This window comes from Euprymna scolopes, chromosome 22, assembly GCF_053919585.1.
Source record: "Euprymna scolopes isolate OS-2025 chromosome 22, ASM5391958v1, whole genome shotgun sequence".
Lineage (NCBI taxonomy): Eukaryota > Metazoa > Mollusca > Cephalopoda > Sepiida > Sepiolidae > Euprymna > Euprymna scolopes.
Window position 1 is genome coordinate 14,616,503 of NC_136503.1, and position 19,537 is coordinate 14,636,039.

Sequence of the window (19,537 nt, forward strand, 5' to 3'; positions counted from 1 at the left end):
CTGTTTTAGGAATGGTGTTAATTGAAACTTTGTGATGAGAAAATCAGCCAGAGTCAAAAGAATGGTACTTACCATCTTGAGAGACGGAAGGTTTTATTTCTTAAACTGACACCTCCTGGAAAGGAAAAGAATCATGTCAGATGTTGTGTGATCAATCTATGCTGCCCCCTCCTGCCAAACTTTCACAAAAAACCACTCGTCCAACTACAACAGCTATCAATAGTTTCCCCTACTCTCTATCTGTGCCTAAATCTAAATGTAAATTTCATAAACAAAGCTTCTTTCTTAGAAATGCCCGTCTGTGGAACTTTGTTCTGCTGGCCTGCTTTCCAGCCAACTACAATATGGTTGTCTTCAAGTCCAATGTAAATAAGTTCTTGTTGAGTTGCCGCCCCCAAATAATTTATTTATACCCCATTTCCAACACTAACTATTAATACCCTATTGTCTCAGTGACTACCATACACTCATTAACACTTGCCCTCGAGTAGCCTTCGGGCTATAATAAATGATGATTTCCATGTTAAAAAAACCCCATTTACTTGTCTCCCCACGAGGGCAGAGTTAAAAACAGTCAATTTTTAATGTGAGGAATATTCAGCCCCCCCCCCCCAAAGGAGGTACTTTGGATTGGGATTCAAATAAAAATTGCCCCATTCCAGAAAGGTTTGACCTTCACTGATCGAGGAGGGAATAGATAAGAACAGATACTACACTTTACTCCCATCTAAAAGGCCAAGGGAATGGCAATAGATTAAAAAGTAATCAAATTCATATCAAATTATTTTTATTCTGCACGGTAATTAACTAGCAAACATAATTTTTTTTTACTAAAAGTCACTTATTTAGACCAAAAGCCATTCGAGGATAACAGTTAATGTATAAAAGGATTGAAAATGATGAATAGAATGGACAAAATTTGATCAATTGTAAGAACTATTTGTTGATATTGGATTTGAAGATGTTTATGGTGTAGCCCCTAGGGAAGCAGTCCTGCAATAATGTGTTTCAGAGAGGTAGCAGGATAAGTTGCTATAGTTAGCATATGCCGAATGCAGAGGTGAACTTGGAACTGTCAAATTTCAAAAACCATAGTCATAATAATCATAATAGTCGTAATACTCAACATCTCTAGCCATGAGGTAACGGTGTCTAAGTGGTCAACAACACGAACTAACAACCTGGGTGTGCCAAGTTCAAATCCAGTTCATTCCACAGAAACACTTTTACTTAGGAATGTTGGCAACCTTCATGTGGTGTCTTTCATAAGTACCCAATGTTTTTCCAGAAAGAATTCTAACTAGAAAGATATCAGGGAAATGAATGCCAACAATAATCATCATATTTATGTAAAATGAATAAATGTTGCCCAGCACACATCTTTAGCAGTTGTGAAAGTCCAATTGAAACGAGCAACATTGTGATCTGATGGAAAGTGTGGGTTGGAGTTATGATAGCTGCGTCATCATTTCTGTCTGGTTGTTCAGTCAACAATGGTCATGGTTTTATTATTTCGTATCACAATTTAAAAATCCTTTTGTTTTTTTAATATTTATTTCAGTTTTTAATACAAGTTCCACTGGAATGTAACAGTTGATTCTATTGACTAGAGATTATTTCATAGTTCTTGCCCCACCACAGTGCTTAAATACCACCCTGTGCTGCGGCTGAACAGACCAAATCTGCAACGACATACATTCACATTAGATCCTCTGCATAATCACACCGGAATTTGCTCAGAGATGTACCGGCGATCCCCTTGTGTGTTCTGCAGTCCTGAACGTGCTGTCTCAGAATTGTATGAATGAACACATATCACTGTCACATTTTCAGAGTTCTGTATTGGCTAACTACCGAGATGTTCCTAAGTTTTATGCATCTCTAAATTAGGTTAATAGCCTCTGTCTATTGCTAACGGTTTTATGACCATGGCTTAATAAAGGAAAGAAGAACCCCCCCCCAGATAGTTAGATTTTGAAAAGAAACTCTGTTCATGGAAATTGTGAATATATATAAAAACATTATTTCTTTCTATATATTAGCATCCTTATCACAAAATATGAAGTCAGTGCATAAGTTTTTCTCAGTTTGTAGAAGGGGCATCTTAGACGATTATCATTTATTTTATGTACTTTGTTATTACTTGAACATATTGTTATTACTTGAACATATTGTTGTGATTAATTTATAACTTTTTCTTTCAAATTATTAAAGCATCATTCATATTTTTCTGAAATATTTTCACTCATGTTGATCCGAAAACGACTTTTTTAAGTCAACAAAGAAAGGAATCATCTTCCATCATGATAATGCTTGTCCTCACATACTGCTGACTAAAGACCTCTTAGGAGAATTTGATTGGAAAATCTTGCTCCATCCTGCATATTCTTCTAATCTAGCTCCCTTGGATTATCACTTATTTCAGATTACGAAACCATTTGGATGAGCTAAGGTTAACATCAAGAGTTAGATCCATATTCCACATCAAAAGTTAAAGAATTTTATAAGTGGGGCATGTATAAGTTCGTTGACAGATGAAATCAAGTTATATGGAAAAAAGGTTGTTATTGGGTTAAGTCCAAAAATTCAGTACTCAAAGTTAAGACGCAGGAAGTGGACTCGGTTTACCTAAATATGGAAAAGAAGGCACTAAGCATGAAACGAAATACACACACACAACACCTACCCCCTGCCTCCTCCTCCAATGTAAACAGAAAACAGTAAAATCTCCGAAAAATGTTAAATGCTTTTCTAATCGGTAAATGTCGCCGCGTTACTTATGGAAAAACGGTTAATTAAACTGCAGAAGCACCGGTTAAGCCACGCAAGTTCTATAATTGACCCCCCCCCCAAAAAAAAAGAACGAAAAATATAAAAATGTTTGGTGCTTATGTTTTTGTAAACCACTCGTGAAAAGTTTGTTTTAGATCAATTAAAATGCATTAAAAACTACGTAAGACAAAAAAAAAAAAAAAAAATTACCCAAAAAAGTCCTATAATGTATTAAAAAAATTTTTTTGTTTTAGACCACTTTTTTTTCTAATTTTAAATTGTCCGCTAATGAAAAAAAAAAAAAAAAAATTGAAAATTCTATGTTCTGAAAAAAAAAAGTCTTTTTCTTTTCTTGTTTTATTTCTACACCATGTGAGAAGGCAGTTTGCTATGTGAAGGCATATTTAACAGCTGTCGTTTATGCTGCCGCGCACGCATATAGTGTAAACGGAAGCTGTAAAATGGCGGAAAATAGTCCCTGGGTTCAGGGGTTAATACTATGCAAACGGTAAATTTGTGACGGGTTTGCTTATCAGATTCGTTGTCAGCAACCTCGATTACCTCTAAAAAACAAAATTAGAGTGAGTGGCGTTCTGTTGTAGCATATCACACTTTCAATCATTATTTATGACAAAATTCTGTGCTAAAACTTGTGAAAAACATAAATATATTTAAAAAAAGACGCTGTTTATAGAAATGTAAAATAATAAAAATTCTCATTAGATTTTTCGTGATAACACAAGTCTTAAAACAAACAAAAATTATTTATAAAAATGAAAGTTTATTATTTTTATTGTTTCATGGTAGCACAATAAGTATTAAAAATAAAATAATTTTAAAAAAATAAATTTTTTCCAGATAGTTTCATATTTCGTTTAATGGTTAGTGACTGCCGTTCATTTCCATATTTAGTTAAAGCGGGTCCACTTCTGGCGCCTTAACTTTGAGTGCTGAATTTTGAGATTTAACTAAATAAAACTCGTTATCGTTATGAATAAAGATTTTCAAAATCACAGCTTTTCATTTTCAAAATGAAATTTTAAATCGACAAAAAATTTGCGCCAACATAATATACACAGAAAGTTGTTGGTTATATGCATGAACATAAGGAAATACTGATGACAGCAAAACCTGTTGGAAATATACAAATGAAACTATGCAATCACTTCCTGTGTTTATGTGTGCATGTTTCATGCCTATATGTCTGTGGATGTGGATGTTTTTCCACTTAAATAATATTTTTTAAAATAAAATAAAAACTGCAACATAGCACAAAATGCCTGTTAACTAAATAAATCATTCCATGTAGAAAAACGTCTATTAAAGGGAGATAACTCTTTGTATAGTAAAGTTATCTCCTTTTCCAGGAGACATTTATTTTTTTTTTAACATATTTGATTTGCCTAGGATATCTGTGTATTTAATGGAACAGACGGCATAACGGTTTTTCGTTATTTGGTGAAATTCCAAAATTAAAATATTAACTTTCAAGTGAAACCAATGTTTCTATTCAATTGTGGTGTCACATTAATGAACATATCCAAAAATTACGAAAAACAATAAGGTAGATATTTAATTATTAAGGAACATAGTTTTAGAAGACAACGAGCAAAAAATTAGGTTTTCCAAATAAATAAATAAATAAATAAAAATAAAATATTGGAGAGTTCTAATTGTAATAAAAGGGAGGTAAATATTTTCTGAAAACTGCAAATATTTAGCCAATTTAGCAAAACTTAATTTTAGTTGTCTTCGAAAACTGTTTTTAATTAATGATTAATTTTCTATCTTATCGGTTTTCGTAATTTTTTTATATTTTCATTACTGTGATGTGACAATTCAGAAGGTACCAATGGTTTCACTTGAACTTTAATGCTTCATTATTCTGAATTTTGCGGCAATAACGAAGAAGAACTGGTATAACTAACAGAGAAATTTAAAATGGAGGATTTTACCGAAACTGGTTTAGTAACAGACATTTTATCTTACTCATCTTCAGTTGCAAAATTGTTAATAAATCATTTTATATTATGTCGATCTTAATAGAATCGTTTTCATCCATTTATTTCATCATATTTGTGTTGCACCACTTACACTTCACAACAAAAACGAGCTTTGTAAAAATCCTAAAAAAAATAATTATGACAAAATTAAATCAACCAGAATACATTTCCGTTTCTTCATAAACAAGTCAGCTATTTTAATCTTTTGTGCAAAACAAAAAAGAATAAATCACTTTGTGACCCTTCAAAATTTGAAAGGAAGCATTCAAACTGTCAAATAGGAAGCCATAATTAACTGAATTCCAAGTTATTGGAAAATCCTACAGTAATAAAAGATTGAAAGTTTTGGAAGGTTTTTTTTTTACATTGGATCATTTTATGTGTCCAAGACTGTTCCGTGTCTCATCTTGGAAAATTCTATTTACTCCATGTTTTGAATACCACTTCATGGTAGGCCTAGGAGCAGTTAGAACTGTAATGGACCAGGGTATAATACCCTAGCTCGCCACAAGAAAATAATGAAACGAATAGATTTGAAGGAAACAAAGACTCAATTGATGGATAAGATAAACGTCATTTATTTGCTGTTGAAAGAATGAACGTTTTAGTTATAACATGTGTTCATGTCCGCGCGAGTGTAACCAATGTTCGTTGCGGGGTTGGTGTTGTAGCAAGAATAGGAAATGTGTTTTCATCTCAAGTTCATCTCACTATCGTTTGTTCGCGCGTGGGAAAAGAAATGAGTGTCGTAGTTGAAATTGAGAATGATAGTCCAGCGTGTAGACAAAGAAGAGGATATGAGAGTTGACATCAGTTAGTAGTCAGCTACGCGAAGGTGTTCTCAGGGACCAGTAGTAGATGGAGAGAGAAAGAGTGTGAATGTGTACATACAGTCTGTTAGCTCGTGCCCTATACATAGTTGTAAGTGGGCGTGACGCACGCGGGCGGTCCGAAGACCGACCGACCAGCACGGAAGCTGGGCCGGAAAAAGGAAGAGCCGGTTGTTACTCTCTCTTTTATACTCGTTTTCGGTGGTCCTTTGCGCATGTGTATATTTCCTTAGAAAGCGGAAGTGACGTCGTCCATGTGTGAGTACATATGTGTGCGTTAGCGTGTGTGTATATACACGTGAATGTGAGTGTATGTACGCGAACGTGAATATGTGTACATGTGTGGACGTGGGCGCGTATGTTTGTGTGCGCGTATGTATATGACATAGCTTGAAATGTGAATGCGTGTTTTTGTGTGAGACTTGAAAAAGGCTCGTACAAAACTAAAAGGTGTTTTCGTTTGGTTGTTTTGTTTTATGGCGTATCAACACCTTTTTTTTTTATCATTTTATGCCGAATTTAGTTATTTTGATAAAAGATTGTATGCTTCAAGTTGTTTATATATATCTTAAAATGTTTATTTATGTTGTTTGGTTTGGTTACTTTATAGGGAGAAATTGCTGTTTTTGTTTTTGACTTTGCAGAACATGATTGAGTTTTGCAATAATGAAGAAAAAACAATAGCATCTGTGTTTGGTGTATTTTTGGTTAGGAAGCCAGTATCTTCAGACAGCCTGATCTGGTAGCACTAAAGAACTAAGGAGTGATTAGGAGTGTCAAGTTAGAATACTGTAGGCACCGCCAAAAATGGCCGCAAAATCAAGTTGTTGTTGTTTTTTAAAACTAAATTACATTTATTAAAATCCATTATTTCTGAGTAACTTTTTTTTTTCCAGAAAGATAAAACCCTGAATTTTATCATATAGAAAACAGAATAATGTAAAACTTTTTCTACTATTTTTAATTCAATTTTAAATGTTAAATTTTCCCAAAAAGTTAACAATTGTTATTTTTTGTCTTGCACAAAAAACGTACTTAAATATTTAAAAAAAAGGGTTTTTGAAATAATTTATTTATTCATTTATTGTCTAACTAAGATTTAGGATGATTTTCTAAGAGAATATGCAAAAATATTATAATATAAGTACCTGAATTTCAAATAATTCCACTTATTCATATATGTAACCAGATATTTCGCGTCGCCGAAGAGTTCAGATCGATTCTGTTTACGTTTTCTTTCGATGAGACGAAAACTATGGAAGACTAAACAGGCCAAAAAAACTTATTTTTCAGTGACGAAAATTTCAATGTATTATTAAGCTGAGGCTGGCCAGTACCAGATGGGTGACCATTTGTATGAGTTTGGTTTTTAATGTGTATGTGTGTGGGGGCCAGGCTCCCCAAAATGGGGGGAGGGGGCAATTTAAAGCAGAATAAAAAAAAATTATTTCAGCGCTTTTCGTCCACCGTAGTCGAAAGGCGGCAAACGTTTTCAAACGAGATCGAAAAAAATGATGCTATTTTTAACACAAAGGGCACAATATTTATCGAATTTTTTTTTTTTGTATCGATTATTCAAAGCATGCTCTGTTTAATAATGGTCATGCATTATTCGGCTCGCTAAAAAAAAATTGTTAATTTATTTATCAAAAATTTTAAAATGGCTTTTTTCGTATAAATATAAAAAAAATTTTTTTTTTTGTTTTGCTTAACTTAAATTAATTATTTTACTTAACATATTCACCGAATTTCACACTTCAAAACTCAAAAGCGGGATAATTAAACACAATCGAAGTTCTGATATTCAGACGTCAAAATAAGGTATGCAAACAATTTTTTTTTTTTTTTAATCTATAATTCTGTCCCTTACAACAACACAATATGTTTTGTTCAGTTTCAAATGATTATTTTAAGCATATTTGTTCCCACTTCAAAACAAGGGGGGGTTTTGTAAGCAAAAAAAAATATATATATAAATATCGTTTATGAAAAATAAGTACACTGTTATAAAGTTCATTCTTCTCCTAATAATCGCTGAAAATTTCGTATTGATCGGATAATTACCTGATTTTTGGTAGATTTTTAAAAAGACGGTCCGTCAAAAAGTACTGACCTGCCCCCCCCCCAGTTTTGGCGGTGCCTAGAATACTGTCATTTCGATAGTACTTCTTACATTATGGATGTTGACAACCTTCAAGTATAGATATCTGATTCTAAAAGTAATCATCGAAACCAATGGCAACAGTAGAATGAAGCCGTCCAAAAAAAAAAAAAAAAAAGAAAAGAGAAAGCAAAACGTACCACAGGGATTCATACGATTGTATGTTTTACCTTAGGTGTAACGCTGTGTACTCCTCAAAGCTCCCAAATTGAATCATCATCATCATCGGATGTACTTTGTGTCATGCTCAGATAGCTAAAATAAAAGCGAAAATTACTTACTTTGATTTTGTCTTTGGTTTGAAATGCTTATTTTGAAATGTCCATATTTTTCTGGAAACACCAGGGCTAAACTGCAAAAAAAAAAAAAAAAAAAAAAAAGATCGAATTAAAAATAATAAAAATCGAGTTCAAACAAAGGGAGTTAACTCTAAATGACTAAAAAAGTTAGAAATGAGGTTAGTTTTTCATTTGGGAAAATGCAGCTCTGTAAAATAGAGCATCTTGGATTGGGAATAACAATATGTTGTTCAAATGAATTAAGAACTACATCTATCAGGTTGTTGCGCAAGTTCCCATCGTTTCATAAAAAACTTTGTTCTAAAACATATTTTGATATTTGGCAAAGTGTCATATATCATTAGAAATCACGTATTCTGTTCTACAAGATAATCGTCATCGTTTTTTTCTCATATAATTTTTTCTCGCTTTTCAAAACCGTCAAATGGATTGTCAAGTAGATAAAAAATCACATTTTGACACATCCTTCTTTTCGCCTTTAATTGAGGTCAAAAAGCGAGTGAAGTGATCAAGGATATTTGTGCCGTATATAGAGAAAACGTTATAGTAGAGAGATCTGTTCGAAATTAGTTTACCAGATTCAAACACAGTAATTTTGACCACAATGACGCTCCTCGTTCCGGAAAACCAATCAAAATAGACGAAGACCAACTCAGGGTTCTTTTGAATGAAGATGGCCATCAGACATGTAGAGAATTGGGTGAAAAGATGAAGATGTGATTTTGTGACAATTTCACGCCATCTTCAGTTGATGGAATTCACACAAAAACTTGGAACTTGGGTCCCACATGAACTTAATTTTGCTGTTAAAATTCTTTGATTTTTTTTTTAATTTGGTGGGAACTCATGCAATAACCTAATATATTTATAAACCTGCACTAGGCTGCATATTTAGTGAGTTGCATGTTTGCGGTGTATGCGAATAGTTAATGCTTAAGACAAGAGATGTTTGGCCAACAGAATAGATTAGAAATGTCTTTCAGTCACACAAAATTGGATTTCTCTTTGAAAAATAAAATAAATGTGTCTTTAAATGGAGGTTTATGCTGAAAAGTGAAAACTCTGAAAAAATATAATGCTTATAGATTGTCTGCAGATAGGCTCTTTTAAGTGAACAGTGGACAGTCGTAATCTCAAGTGCATCTCACTTGACAAGACGCATAGGCTCAACTCCTGTCAGGCTAAAAAAAACCCACACTGCCTCTGTGACACCCAGAGGGTCAAGGACAACTGCTGTTGATCTTCCAAAATACTTTTGAATGGAAATTTTGGTCATCTTTCTGGGTGAGTGAATAAGGAGGACTGAGAAAAAGACCAAAGTCCATGATGATTAGTCAAAAGTACTCCGGAAGATGGACGGGGTCTGGCAGTTGTTCTTGGCACTCTGGCACAGTGGTTAGAGTACTTGGAAAAATCAATTGTAAAAAGTGATATTCTCTTGAAGGTTCAATCCTCAGTGTGGGCGACTGAAAAATACAATTGCGAATTACTTAGGACCACTATCCAGTCATGGCTGACGGAACAAGAGCATACAACCCCCGTGAAGTAAATAAAGGGTTCCCCTCGAAATTCCATCCAAATTCTTAAGTTCGCCAGAAACATTTCCGAGTTCAACAAGATACACCTGGAGAAAGTCGGAGGTTACATCGACCAAAACGTCGTGAAAATCACACTCAAGATGAGAACAGTAGTCCGATGAATCCAAATAATACATACATATATATATATATATATATATATATATATATATATTAAACATAGGTAGTAGAGTAGAAAATGGATCATGGGTTTACTTTTGGCAACCACACAACTCTCGTTTTCCTTATTTTATCCTTTACGTAGTCCTCACATTTCATGAACAAAGTTTTGTGGCCTCACATTTCATGAACAAAGCTTCTGACAAAGAGGGAAGAATTGCTGTTTTTTGGGTCAGTGTCTATTGCATCTAACACTTATCATTTGTAAGTTTTTTACATTGAAGCACTATTTTTTAAGCTCCTTACATCAAGTGGCTTCATGCCTTGTCTAGAGCAATTTCCATAATGAAAAAAATAAATTGGCCACTTACTTCTGGTCAGATAGCTTTTTGAAGAACATGTAATCAATGTTTTAAAATCTTGCTCATTTTCGTAATTTACTGGATGTGTTTCCGTTGTTTTTTTTTTTGTAGGAGTGTTTTTTTTTTTCTCAATAAAAATATACATGAAAATATATTATTAATGAAGTAATTACTTTTTTTTTTGGCCGGGGGGGGGGGTGGTGAAATTGAATATTGCTTGTTTCATTGCACCAATGTATGCATACCTTTTTCATCTAAAAAAATGTATGTTTTATTCATCTTTTGTATTGCCACAGGGACCGAGGGTTAGTTGTGGACATGTGTTTTTTTTTTTTTTTTTTTTTTTTTTTTTTTTAACATTGAAATATTCTATACTAAAGTTTGCCCAGAAACATTAACTATTACAATTCTCAAGTATCTTAGTGTGTAGGGATTTAGTTTTACAATAATTACCTACTTTTCAAATGATGAAAAATTGAAAATCATATATATATATATATATATATATATATATATATATATATATATATATGATTTTTTTTCAGCATTAAAAATTACTAGGATGTGTTACCACCTATCTCCTCAACATTGATCTCTTTTTAAAAATATTTAGTTGTATGTCCTTAAAAAGCTATCTGGTCAGGAAGTCGGCGATCATCTAATATGAAATTCATATGTGAAACAAAATCTGATACCCCACTCTAAATTATATATTTTTGGCCATTGTCAATCTAAGAGGGGGAGGACTCTATTTTACTAGGAATTGTTAGAAAAAAAGAATTTTTCAACTACTTCGTTTAATGGAACAAAATTTTATAACATTAATAACAAGAAAAAAAATGTAAAATGCGACGATATTATAATTTTTCTTAAAACATTCAGATAAGTGTAAAAAAACTTATCTCCCTTAGAACAATGAATTAAAATTCCAAATTTTCATATTTAATAAAAACAAATTACCTCAAAGTTTTTGAGACAACAAAAGTACTATCTCAGTCAGGAGGAAAGAATGAACATAGCGTGTAGACTACAGTGTTAATAAAAATTATAAAAAACAGCAGCATTAATTTTTTTTTTTTTAATAATGAGACTCCCAGGCAATGCGAGGTGAATATGGTTAGTAATAAATAGAAATAAACAAAGACATAATTTATAGAGAAAATGTGAAAAAGGGAGATAATTCTTATTAAATATAATTCAAAGAATAAAGAGTTATTCGCTCTTGTACTTAGATTGGAAGTTGCCTCCCTTGCCGACAATTCATTTTTTTTTGTTTTTGTTTTTGAAGTTGCCTCGCATGGCAACAATCCATTTTTATGTTAACATTTTAAAATGCTGTGCCATTGAAATTGTATATGCGAGTATCTTATCTCGTAGGTTGAAGGAAGCAATTCTCCACTTCTAAAATAAAGAGAAATGTGTTATTTCTCCTGCTGAATGCTTATTCTTAAAAATCTGTTTTATCCTTCTTTTAATGTTTCTTATTTAAATCGATAGTTTACTAACAAATAAATCTGACCCATTGGGGAAAAAGTGAGTTAGCACAACCGATTGAAGAGAAACATTAAAAAGACAAAATTTATAATTATCTGCTCCCTATATCACCCCCTTTTAATTTCCTTTTTTTTTAAATTTTTTTTTTAAATTCAGTTTTCACCCCAAACAAGGCACAGTACCACTTTGAAGTAGGGGGCTACTATCAGGGACATAAATTGCAGGGATATTATGAAGGGAGTTGAGCAGCAAGATGTCTGTTCACATTACACTTAAACTTCTGCATGTCAGTACAGTTGGGAAAGCAGAATCCTGGAAGGGAGTTCCAAAATCTAACAGTTCTGGGGAAGAAACTATTGGAGTAGAAGGTTTTCTTATACCTAATCTCTACTGTGTAGGTGTGGGATTTAGCTGCTTGTCAGTGTCGAGGAGGTACAAGTGCTTGTAGTTCGTCAGAGCATTCACCATTAAAATACTTGTAGAACAGGCAGAGGGATGCAACATTTTGTCGATGGGACAGAAGCTGAATCTTAGATGACGGTTCAGGACATATTAGGTTGGCAATTCTCTTTTGAATCCTGTCCAGGAATGAGAGACTAGTAGCTGATGCACCAGGCCAAATGTGACAGCAGTACTCCATACATGGACAAATGGTGGCTTTATAGAGGTACAGGAACTTTCCTGCGTAAGTAGCTTTCTAGCACGGTAGAGAGAGCCTGCTTTCGTTGCAGCAGCCTTGACAATGCTCTCAATGTATCTGTTCCAACTTATGTTTCCGGTGAACGTTAGTCCGAGGTGTGCGAGCCTTTTCAAGTCTCACACAAAAACATGCGTTCACATTTCAAGCTATATTACTTGTCATATACATACGCGCACACAAACATACGCGCCCATGTCCACACACGTACATATATTCACGTTCGCGTACATACACTCACATCCACGTGTATATACACACACGCTAACATACACACATGTACTTACACATGCGCACACGTACGCACACAGATGGACGACATCATTTCCTTTCAAAGGAAATCCACACATGTGCAAAAGACCAGCAGAAACACCTATAAAAGAAAGAGCAACAAGCGGCTTCTTCCTTTAGGACCAGCTCTCGGGCTGAGAGGTTCGACAAACCGTCGCCTCCCGAAAGGGGGTGCGTACCTCACACCACTTGCTACTATGTGGGACAAAAAGCTAACAGGCCGTATGTACATATTCTCACTCTTTCTCTCTCTATCTACTACTGGTCCCTGAGAACACCTTCGCGCAGCTGACTGCTAACTGACTTCAACCCTCTATCCTTTTCTTTGTCTACATGATGGACTGCCATTTCTCGTTCCATTACATTACTCACTTCTTTTCCCATGCGCAAACAAACGATAGTGACCCGAACTTGAGATGAACACACATTTCCTTTTCTTTCTACAACACCAGTTCCGCAACGAACGATGGTTACACCCGCGTGGACATGAACACGTGTTATATCTAAAACATTCATTCTTTGAACAATAAATAAACGACACGTTTATCTTATCCATCAATTGAGTTTTTGTTTCCTTCAATTCCATTCGTTTCATTATTCTTTTGTAACGGGATTAGGATTTATATATCCTAGTCCTCTACAGAGGAGTTTAAAAGAAGTAATTTCAGGTAATGTGTTTTTGGCCATTGCTATTGGGGGTAGAGAAGGTTTCTTGTAATTATTGATGGAAACTAGCTTAGTCTTGGCAGCATTGAATGTGACCATCCATTTACAAGTATTTAATGCTAGGTGCTCCGATGAACTGCAAACCCTTGGACTCCCTCGACGCAAATACCCTCAACAAATCCGAAAAGCAAATAAAATCCAACCTATAGACAGTAGAGATTCCCAGATATCAGAAAGCCTTCTATTCTAATAGTTTCTTTAAGACTGCTAAACTTTAGAATTCACTTCCGGGTTCCTGCTTCCCTGACTGTACTGACATGCATAAGTTCAAATGTAATGTAAACAGACATCTTACTGCTCAACTCCCTATACAGTATCCCTGTAAATTATGTCTCAGTAACTCCCTACATCAAAATAGCACTGTGCCTTGTTTGGAGTGAAAATGAAAAAAAAAAAAAAAAGACTATGAGCTAAATAATATTACTAGTACATTTTTTTGATACTACAATCTTTTTATGTTTTTTGTGTGTTGCCTTCGACTATTGATATTGAAAGAGAGAGAGAGAGAGAGAGAGAGAGAGAGAGAGAGAGAGAGAGAATACATATAATAGGCGATGTATAAAAAAATGTTCAAAGGTTCATGTGACTTGGTGAGAGAGAATGAAAATGATGGGCAAAAAGTTGGTAAGAGATGTGTGACTTGATGAGTTATTTCCAAATCTTAACACTTAAAATGGAACTTTTTTTGTAAACATAACTCAATTCCAAAACTGAGAAATATTTTATTATGTTACGCTTCTGAATTTTAGAGAATTATTTGTATGATTGGATTCTTTCGACTACTGGTCTCATCTTGAATATTATTTGCATATCGGTTAGTGTAACCTCCAACCTTCTTCATAATTCTTATCAAACTCAGGAATCTTTCTGTCAATCTCAGAAATCTTTCCGTCGAATTTGGAAATCTGCATGGAATTCTAAACGAAACCTTTTATGTAATCAACAGGGATAGTAGCATGCTCTCATTCTGTCAGCCATGACTGGCTAGAAGTCTACAGTAATTTATAATTGTATTTTGAATGTCGTCCACACTGAAGATTGAACCTTTAACCCCCCCCCCCAGTCCACGAGCAACCAGGGCGTTGTTTACATACTGAGTGTTTTCTGGATGATAGGAAGGAAGGTGAATTAAACGAGATGTAATAAAATTCAATTGTAAAAGTTACACATTTCTAGAGGTTGAAGGTTCAATCCTCAGCAAAGGCAACACCCAAAGTACAATTGCAATTTGCTTAAAACTTCTACCTTGTCATGGTTGATGGCACGAGAGCACGAGAGCATGCTACCCCATTGGAAAGGGTCCTGTACAGATTCCAAATTTCGACAGAAAGATTCTCGAGTTCGACAAGATATATACCTGAAGATGTTCCGAGGTTACATTGACCAAAATTTTGTGAAAATAATGCTCACAATGAAAACAGTAGTCCAAAGAATCCAAATAATATGATTTTTAACTCAACTAGCTACAACCACTATATACGATTTCCTCTATTCTCTATTTGTGCCTTAATCTAAACACAGATTCTATGAACAAAGCTTCTTTCCATGAATTGTCTGCCTGTGGAACACTGTGCTGCTGGCCTGCTTCCCAATTGAATACAACATGGTAGCCTTCAAATCCAATGTAAAAGAGTTCTTGTTGAACCGTCCCCATAAATAATCAAATTCTATCCAATTTACACCGTAACAATTACTACACTATCATCTCGTATTATTGAGTATAATAATAAATTTTCTATGGTCCCCTCTCCCCAATTATGTTCTGTTTCCCTGCTTTCCAGCTGACTACAATATGGTCGTCTTCAAGTCCAATGTAAACAAGTTCTTGATGAACCATCTCTGTAAGTAATCTAATTGACCAAATTTCCACTAACGATTACTATGATATTGTCCTATTGACTAGCATACACTCATTAATCCTTATCCTTGAGTGGTCTCCAGGCCTTGCTAAGTGGTGACTGCTTTGTAAAAAAACACAAACAAAAAAAATCAATAGTTGGTTAATTCCTTTCATAACGAATTGAATCCTTGAATAACACTGAGATGAAATAACACACCATTTCGAAAATTTGATCTATTATATTATAAAACTCAAATTGTCTTGCTTGGGTGTTGAAACCGTGTATCCGGGCTACAACTTCCGGATTGAAAAATTCTGTGCATGCGCGATTAAATAAAACCAAATCCATGAAAGCTTTTTTTTTTTTTTAACTTGACAATATTTTTGCGTTTAAAATATTCAAATAAAAACAAAACTAAATCCTATCTTCTTTTTTGCATCAGCATTTTACGAATTATATTTGTATTTTTCCTTGCAAGTTGGAATCATTTTCAAACAATTTTTATTTAAAATAAACAATAATTTGAATCCAATCCAAGATTCTTCAGGAAATGCCACAAAAGTTTTTAGTATGATTCTTTAATCCAAAAAAAAAAAAAAAACAAACCTCAAAACTTTCTTTCATTTCCATTTTTTTTAAACAGTCTGAAACTTCTTTAATTCATTTTTTTAACGCTACAATTTGAAACGCTAAAACAAACAAAACATTTAACATTACAAAAATATTAATAACCAGAAAGAAGCTGATATTTAAAACAGATAAATTAAAGTGTTTGAATGGAAAAACGTTAAAATATTAGCTTCTTTTTCGTTTCTTTTAAATAAAAATTAAAATGATTCTAAATATAACTAAATGAAAAAGTTTTAAATTGTTATAAAAAAAAGTGAAAATGAAAAAAAAAAAAAAAACAAAAAAAAAAACTGAATAATTAAATGAAAAAGATAAGTTTGTTTTATTTTAATTAAAAAAATCGGTAGTTTAGTCAAGACATTAAAAATGAAAATATCGAAAAAAGTTTAAATTGTATGTATCTGTTATGAAACGAAGTTCTCCGAAAAAAATTTCACTTAATTTCATCAAGTAGTTTTATTTTTACAGCGAAAAAACAATTTATGATACCGAGCAAAATGTTCGATTTTTAGGAAGAAAAGCTAGAATTAAAGATGGGAAGGGTGACACAAAAAATCATACTAAAAATTTTCGCCGAACTTGTTTATTAAATATTACATTTCACTCTGCAATTTGCGTCGCATACTTTTCCAGAGAATTCATTGTCACGTCCAAATATCAGCTTTTTTTTTTTTGATTTAAATAAAAATGAAAATAGTTTTTTTTCACAGGAACTAATAAAAACAAACAAACAAACATAGGAAATAGAGAGCTAAAGTGGCCCAAAAGTGGGTGGTTACTGTACGCTTATGTCTTAGTAAAAGTTATCTCCCTCAGATCAGTGACGATATATCCAACAACGCCGGCAAAAGTTATAAAAGTTTCGTTAAGAGTCGCACTTCTTTGTTTACACAGCCATTTGGCGTAAGTGGCGTAAGTTCCGATGAGCAACACTGTATTAAATGTAGTTTTTTTTTTTTTTAAAGCAAATATAAAAATAGAAGTTTTAGTAAACTTCTACTTGATTTCTACCTTAAAATTTTCGGTAAATATTCAGATACGTTACAACAGAACACTCTAATCTGTTTTTTTAGAGGTAATCGAGGTCGCTGACAACGAATCTGATACTTAAACCGGGGGCAAATTTACCGTTTGCATGGTATTAACCCCCTGAACCCACGAACTACTTTCCGCCATTTTACAGCTTCCGTTTACGCTACGCACGTGCGCGCGCGGCAGCATAAACGACGGCTAGCTTCACCTAGCAAACTGCCTTCTCACATGGCGTACCAATCTTCCGTGGAAAATTTAAAATTAGCTGGAAAAGAAATAAAACAATAAAAGGAAAGCACTTCAAGTTGGGGAGGAGGGGGGTAATTTAATTGTTTTTTTTTTTTCCTGTAACATAAAATTTTCAAATTTTCAAAAAGTACATTATAGCACTTTTTGGGTGAAAAAAATTACGGACTGACATTTTTTAATGACTTACAATTAAAGAAAAGTACAAATTTGGACTTTTTTTTTTTTGTCTCACGTAGTTTTTAATGCGGTTTACAAAAACATCAGCACCAAACATTTTTATGTTTTTCGTTCTTTTTTTTTTTGCGGGAGGGGTATTCGATTATAGAAGTTATGTGGCTTAATAGGTGCTTCTGCAGTTTAGTTAACCGGGGGGGGGGTGTTGGTAATCTGTAAATGTCAGTGCGTTACTTTTTGAAAATTTGAAAATTCTATGTTCCAGGAAAAAAAACAATTAAATTAACCCCCCTCCCCCTTTCTCCCCAACTTAGAGTGCGTTCCTTTTCTTGTTTCATTTCTTTTTCAGCTAATTTTAAATTTTCCACCCAAAAAGTGCTATAATGTATTTTTGAAAATTAGAAAATTCTATGTTCTGGGGGGGAAAAAAAAAAATTCAATTACAACCCATAACCCCCCACCCCACAACTGGGTGTGTTTTTCTTTTCTTGCTTTATTTCTTTGGTACTTGTACAGTTTAGTCAAGACATTAAAAAATGAAAATATCGAAAAAAGTTTATATTGTACGTATCCGTTATGAAACAAAGTTCTCCGAAAAAAAATTCACTTAATTTCATCAATTTTTTTTACAAGCGAAAAAACAATTTGTTATGATATCGAGCAAAATGTTCGATTTTTAGGAAGAAAAACTAGTATTAAAGATGGGAAGGGGTGTCAGCGCTTTAACTGGAGTTATCTCCCTTTGGCATTTCTAAAATTCAAACAAAATTTTTTTTTAAATCCAAGATGGCTGCCTTCAATGTGCTCTCATAAAAATGGGTTTTTCCGCTGTAAAAAAAAAAAAAACTACTTGATGAAATTAAGCGCAATTTTTTTTTTGAAAACTTCGTTCTATGACTTGATACATACAATTTAAACTTTTTTCGGTATTTTCATTTTTTAATGTCTTGACAAAACTGTACAAGTACCATTTCTTTTTCTAATTTTAAATTTTCCGCAGAAGATTGGTTCGCCATGTGGGAAGGCAGTTTGCTAGGTAAAGCAAGCCGTCGTTTATGGTGCTGTAAAATGGCGGAAACTGAAGCTGTAACATGGCGGAAAGTAGTTCGTGGGTTCAGGGGTTAATACCATGCAAATGGTAAATTTGCCCCCGGTTTGAATATCAGATTCGTTGTCAGTGACCTCGATTACCTCTAAAAAAAAACAAATTAGAGTGGTCAGTGTTCTGGTGTAACGTATCTGAATATTTACCAAATTTTCCTTTAAAATTACGACTTTCAATGGTTTCCGGGTATGCTGAAAAAGACTATCGCATTTAAATTTTCTGCAAATAAATAGTTTTTTGAAGCAATGTAATTCTTTATGTAAAAAGTGGTCGCTATTGTTGCATGCGCAAGTGTGCATATTTTTGCCATACTCGCTCTTCTATAGCTAACCATCACATATACTGACCTAATGGGTTATGAGTAGTCTAGTATAATACTAAAACGCTTGCTTTCTGCACTTTGAATGTTTTAGATGGTGACACTACTTCTCCCACCACTTCTCATCTCATGAGATGAGAAGTGGTGGGAGAAGGGTAATAGAAGGAGTAGAAGTAATAGTAGTAGCAGCATGAGAGGAGATGGATTACATGATGCAAATGAATGATGTAACTGATCGTCTGTCAGTCCAGTCACATGGACGTAAAGGTTTTGAATAATTATGTTGAACTCGTGAATCTGTATGAAATTTAATCCACAAAGGTAGTTTGCTTTCATTCGAAGAACAAGAACCGGATATCAGCCTTAAGTAATTCGTAATTGTATTCTTTTTATCGATCATATGAAGGATTGAACCACCAACTTTCAGAAGACTATTACTTAGTACTTACTAGCCTGGGTGCCCGGCGTTGCCCGGGTGTTTGGAAGTGTGTGTTGAGCAAATAATAAAAAAAAACAAAAAGTGGTAGTACGTAGGCAGGCTCGAACCCTAACCCGACGAAGGAGCAAAAGAATGTGACCCCCCTCCCCCCCAAAGATATGACGACTTTGCTGTTGCATCCATCGCCAAACCGGAAGAAGCGAAGGTTTAAATTAAGGCTAGTCAATCAAAAAGAGGGGATGACTTTCAAGAATATCGGCGAAAAAAGCGACCCCTTCCTGTAGAAAAGTGCCAAGTTGAGGGTGAAAGAATGAATGTTTTAGCCAATTTTTGGATATTTGTCATCTGAAGAGTCAAGTTTCAAAACGATACTGATCTCGTGAAAATCCGTCACCTCTGTCGAAGGTTTTAAGCAG

General features: G+C 33.9%; 1 protein-coding gene across 1 annotated transcript in view; it reads right to left on the reverse strand.

The window, feature by feature from the left end:
* The window catches only part of LOC145243906 (voltage-dependent calcium channel subunit alpha-2/delta-3-like), a 1,923,318-nt gene that overhangs the window by 81,691 nt on the left and 1,822,090 nt on the right, over nt 1–19,537 (reverse strand). The window contains exons 20-21 of the mRNA XM_080107017.1: nt 8,048–8,118; nt 73–115 (exon numbers count right to left, since the gene is read on the reverse strand). Of these exons, the coding sequence (XP_079963143.1) occupies nt 73–115; nt 8,048–8,118 (114 nt within the window). The remainder of the gene's footprint in view (nt 1–72; nt 116–8,047; nt 8,119–19,537) is intronic.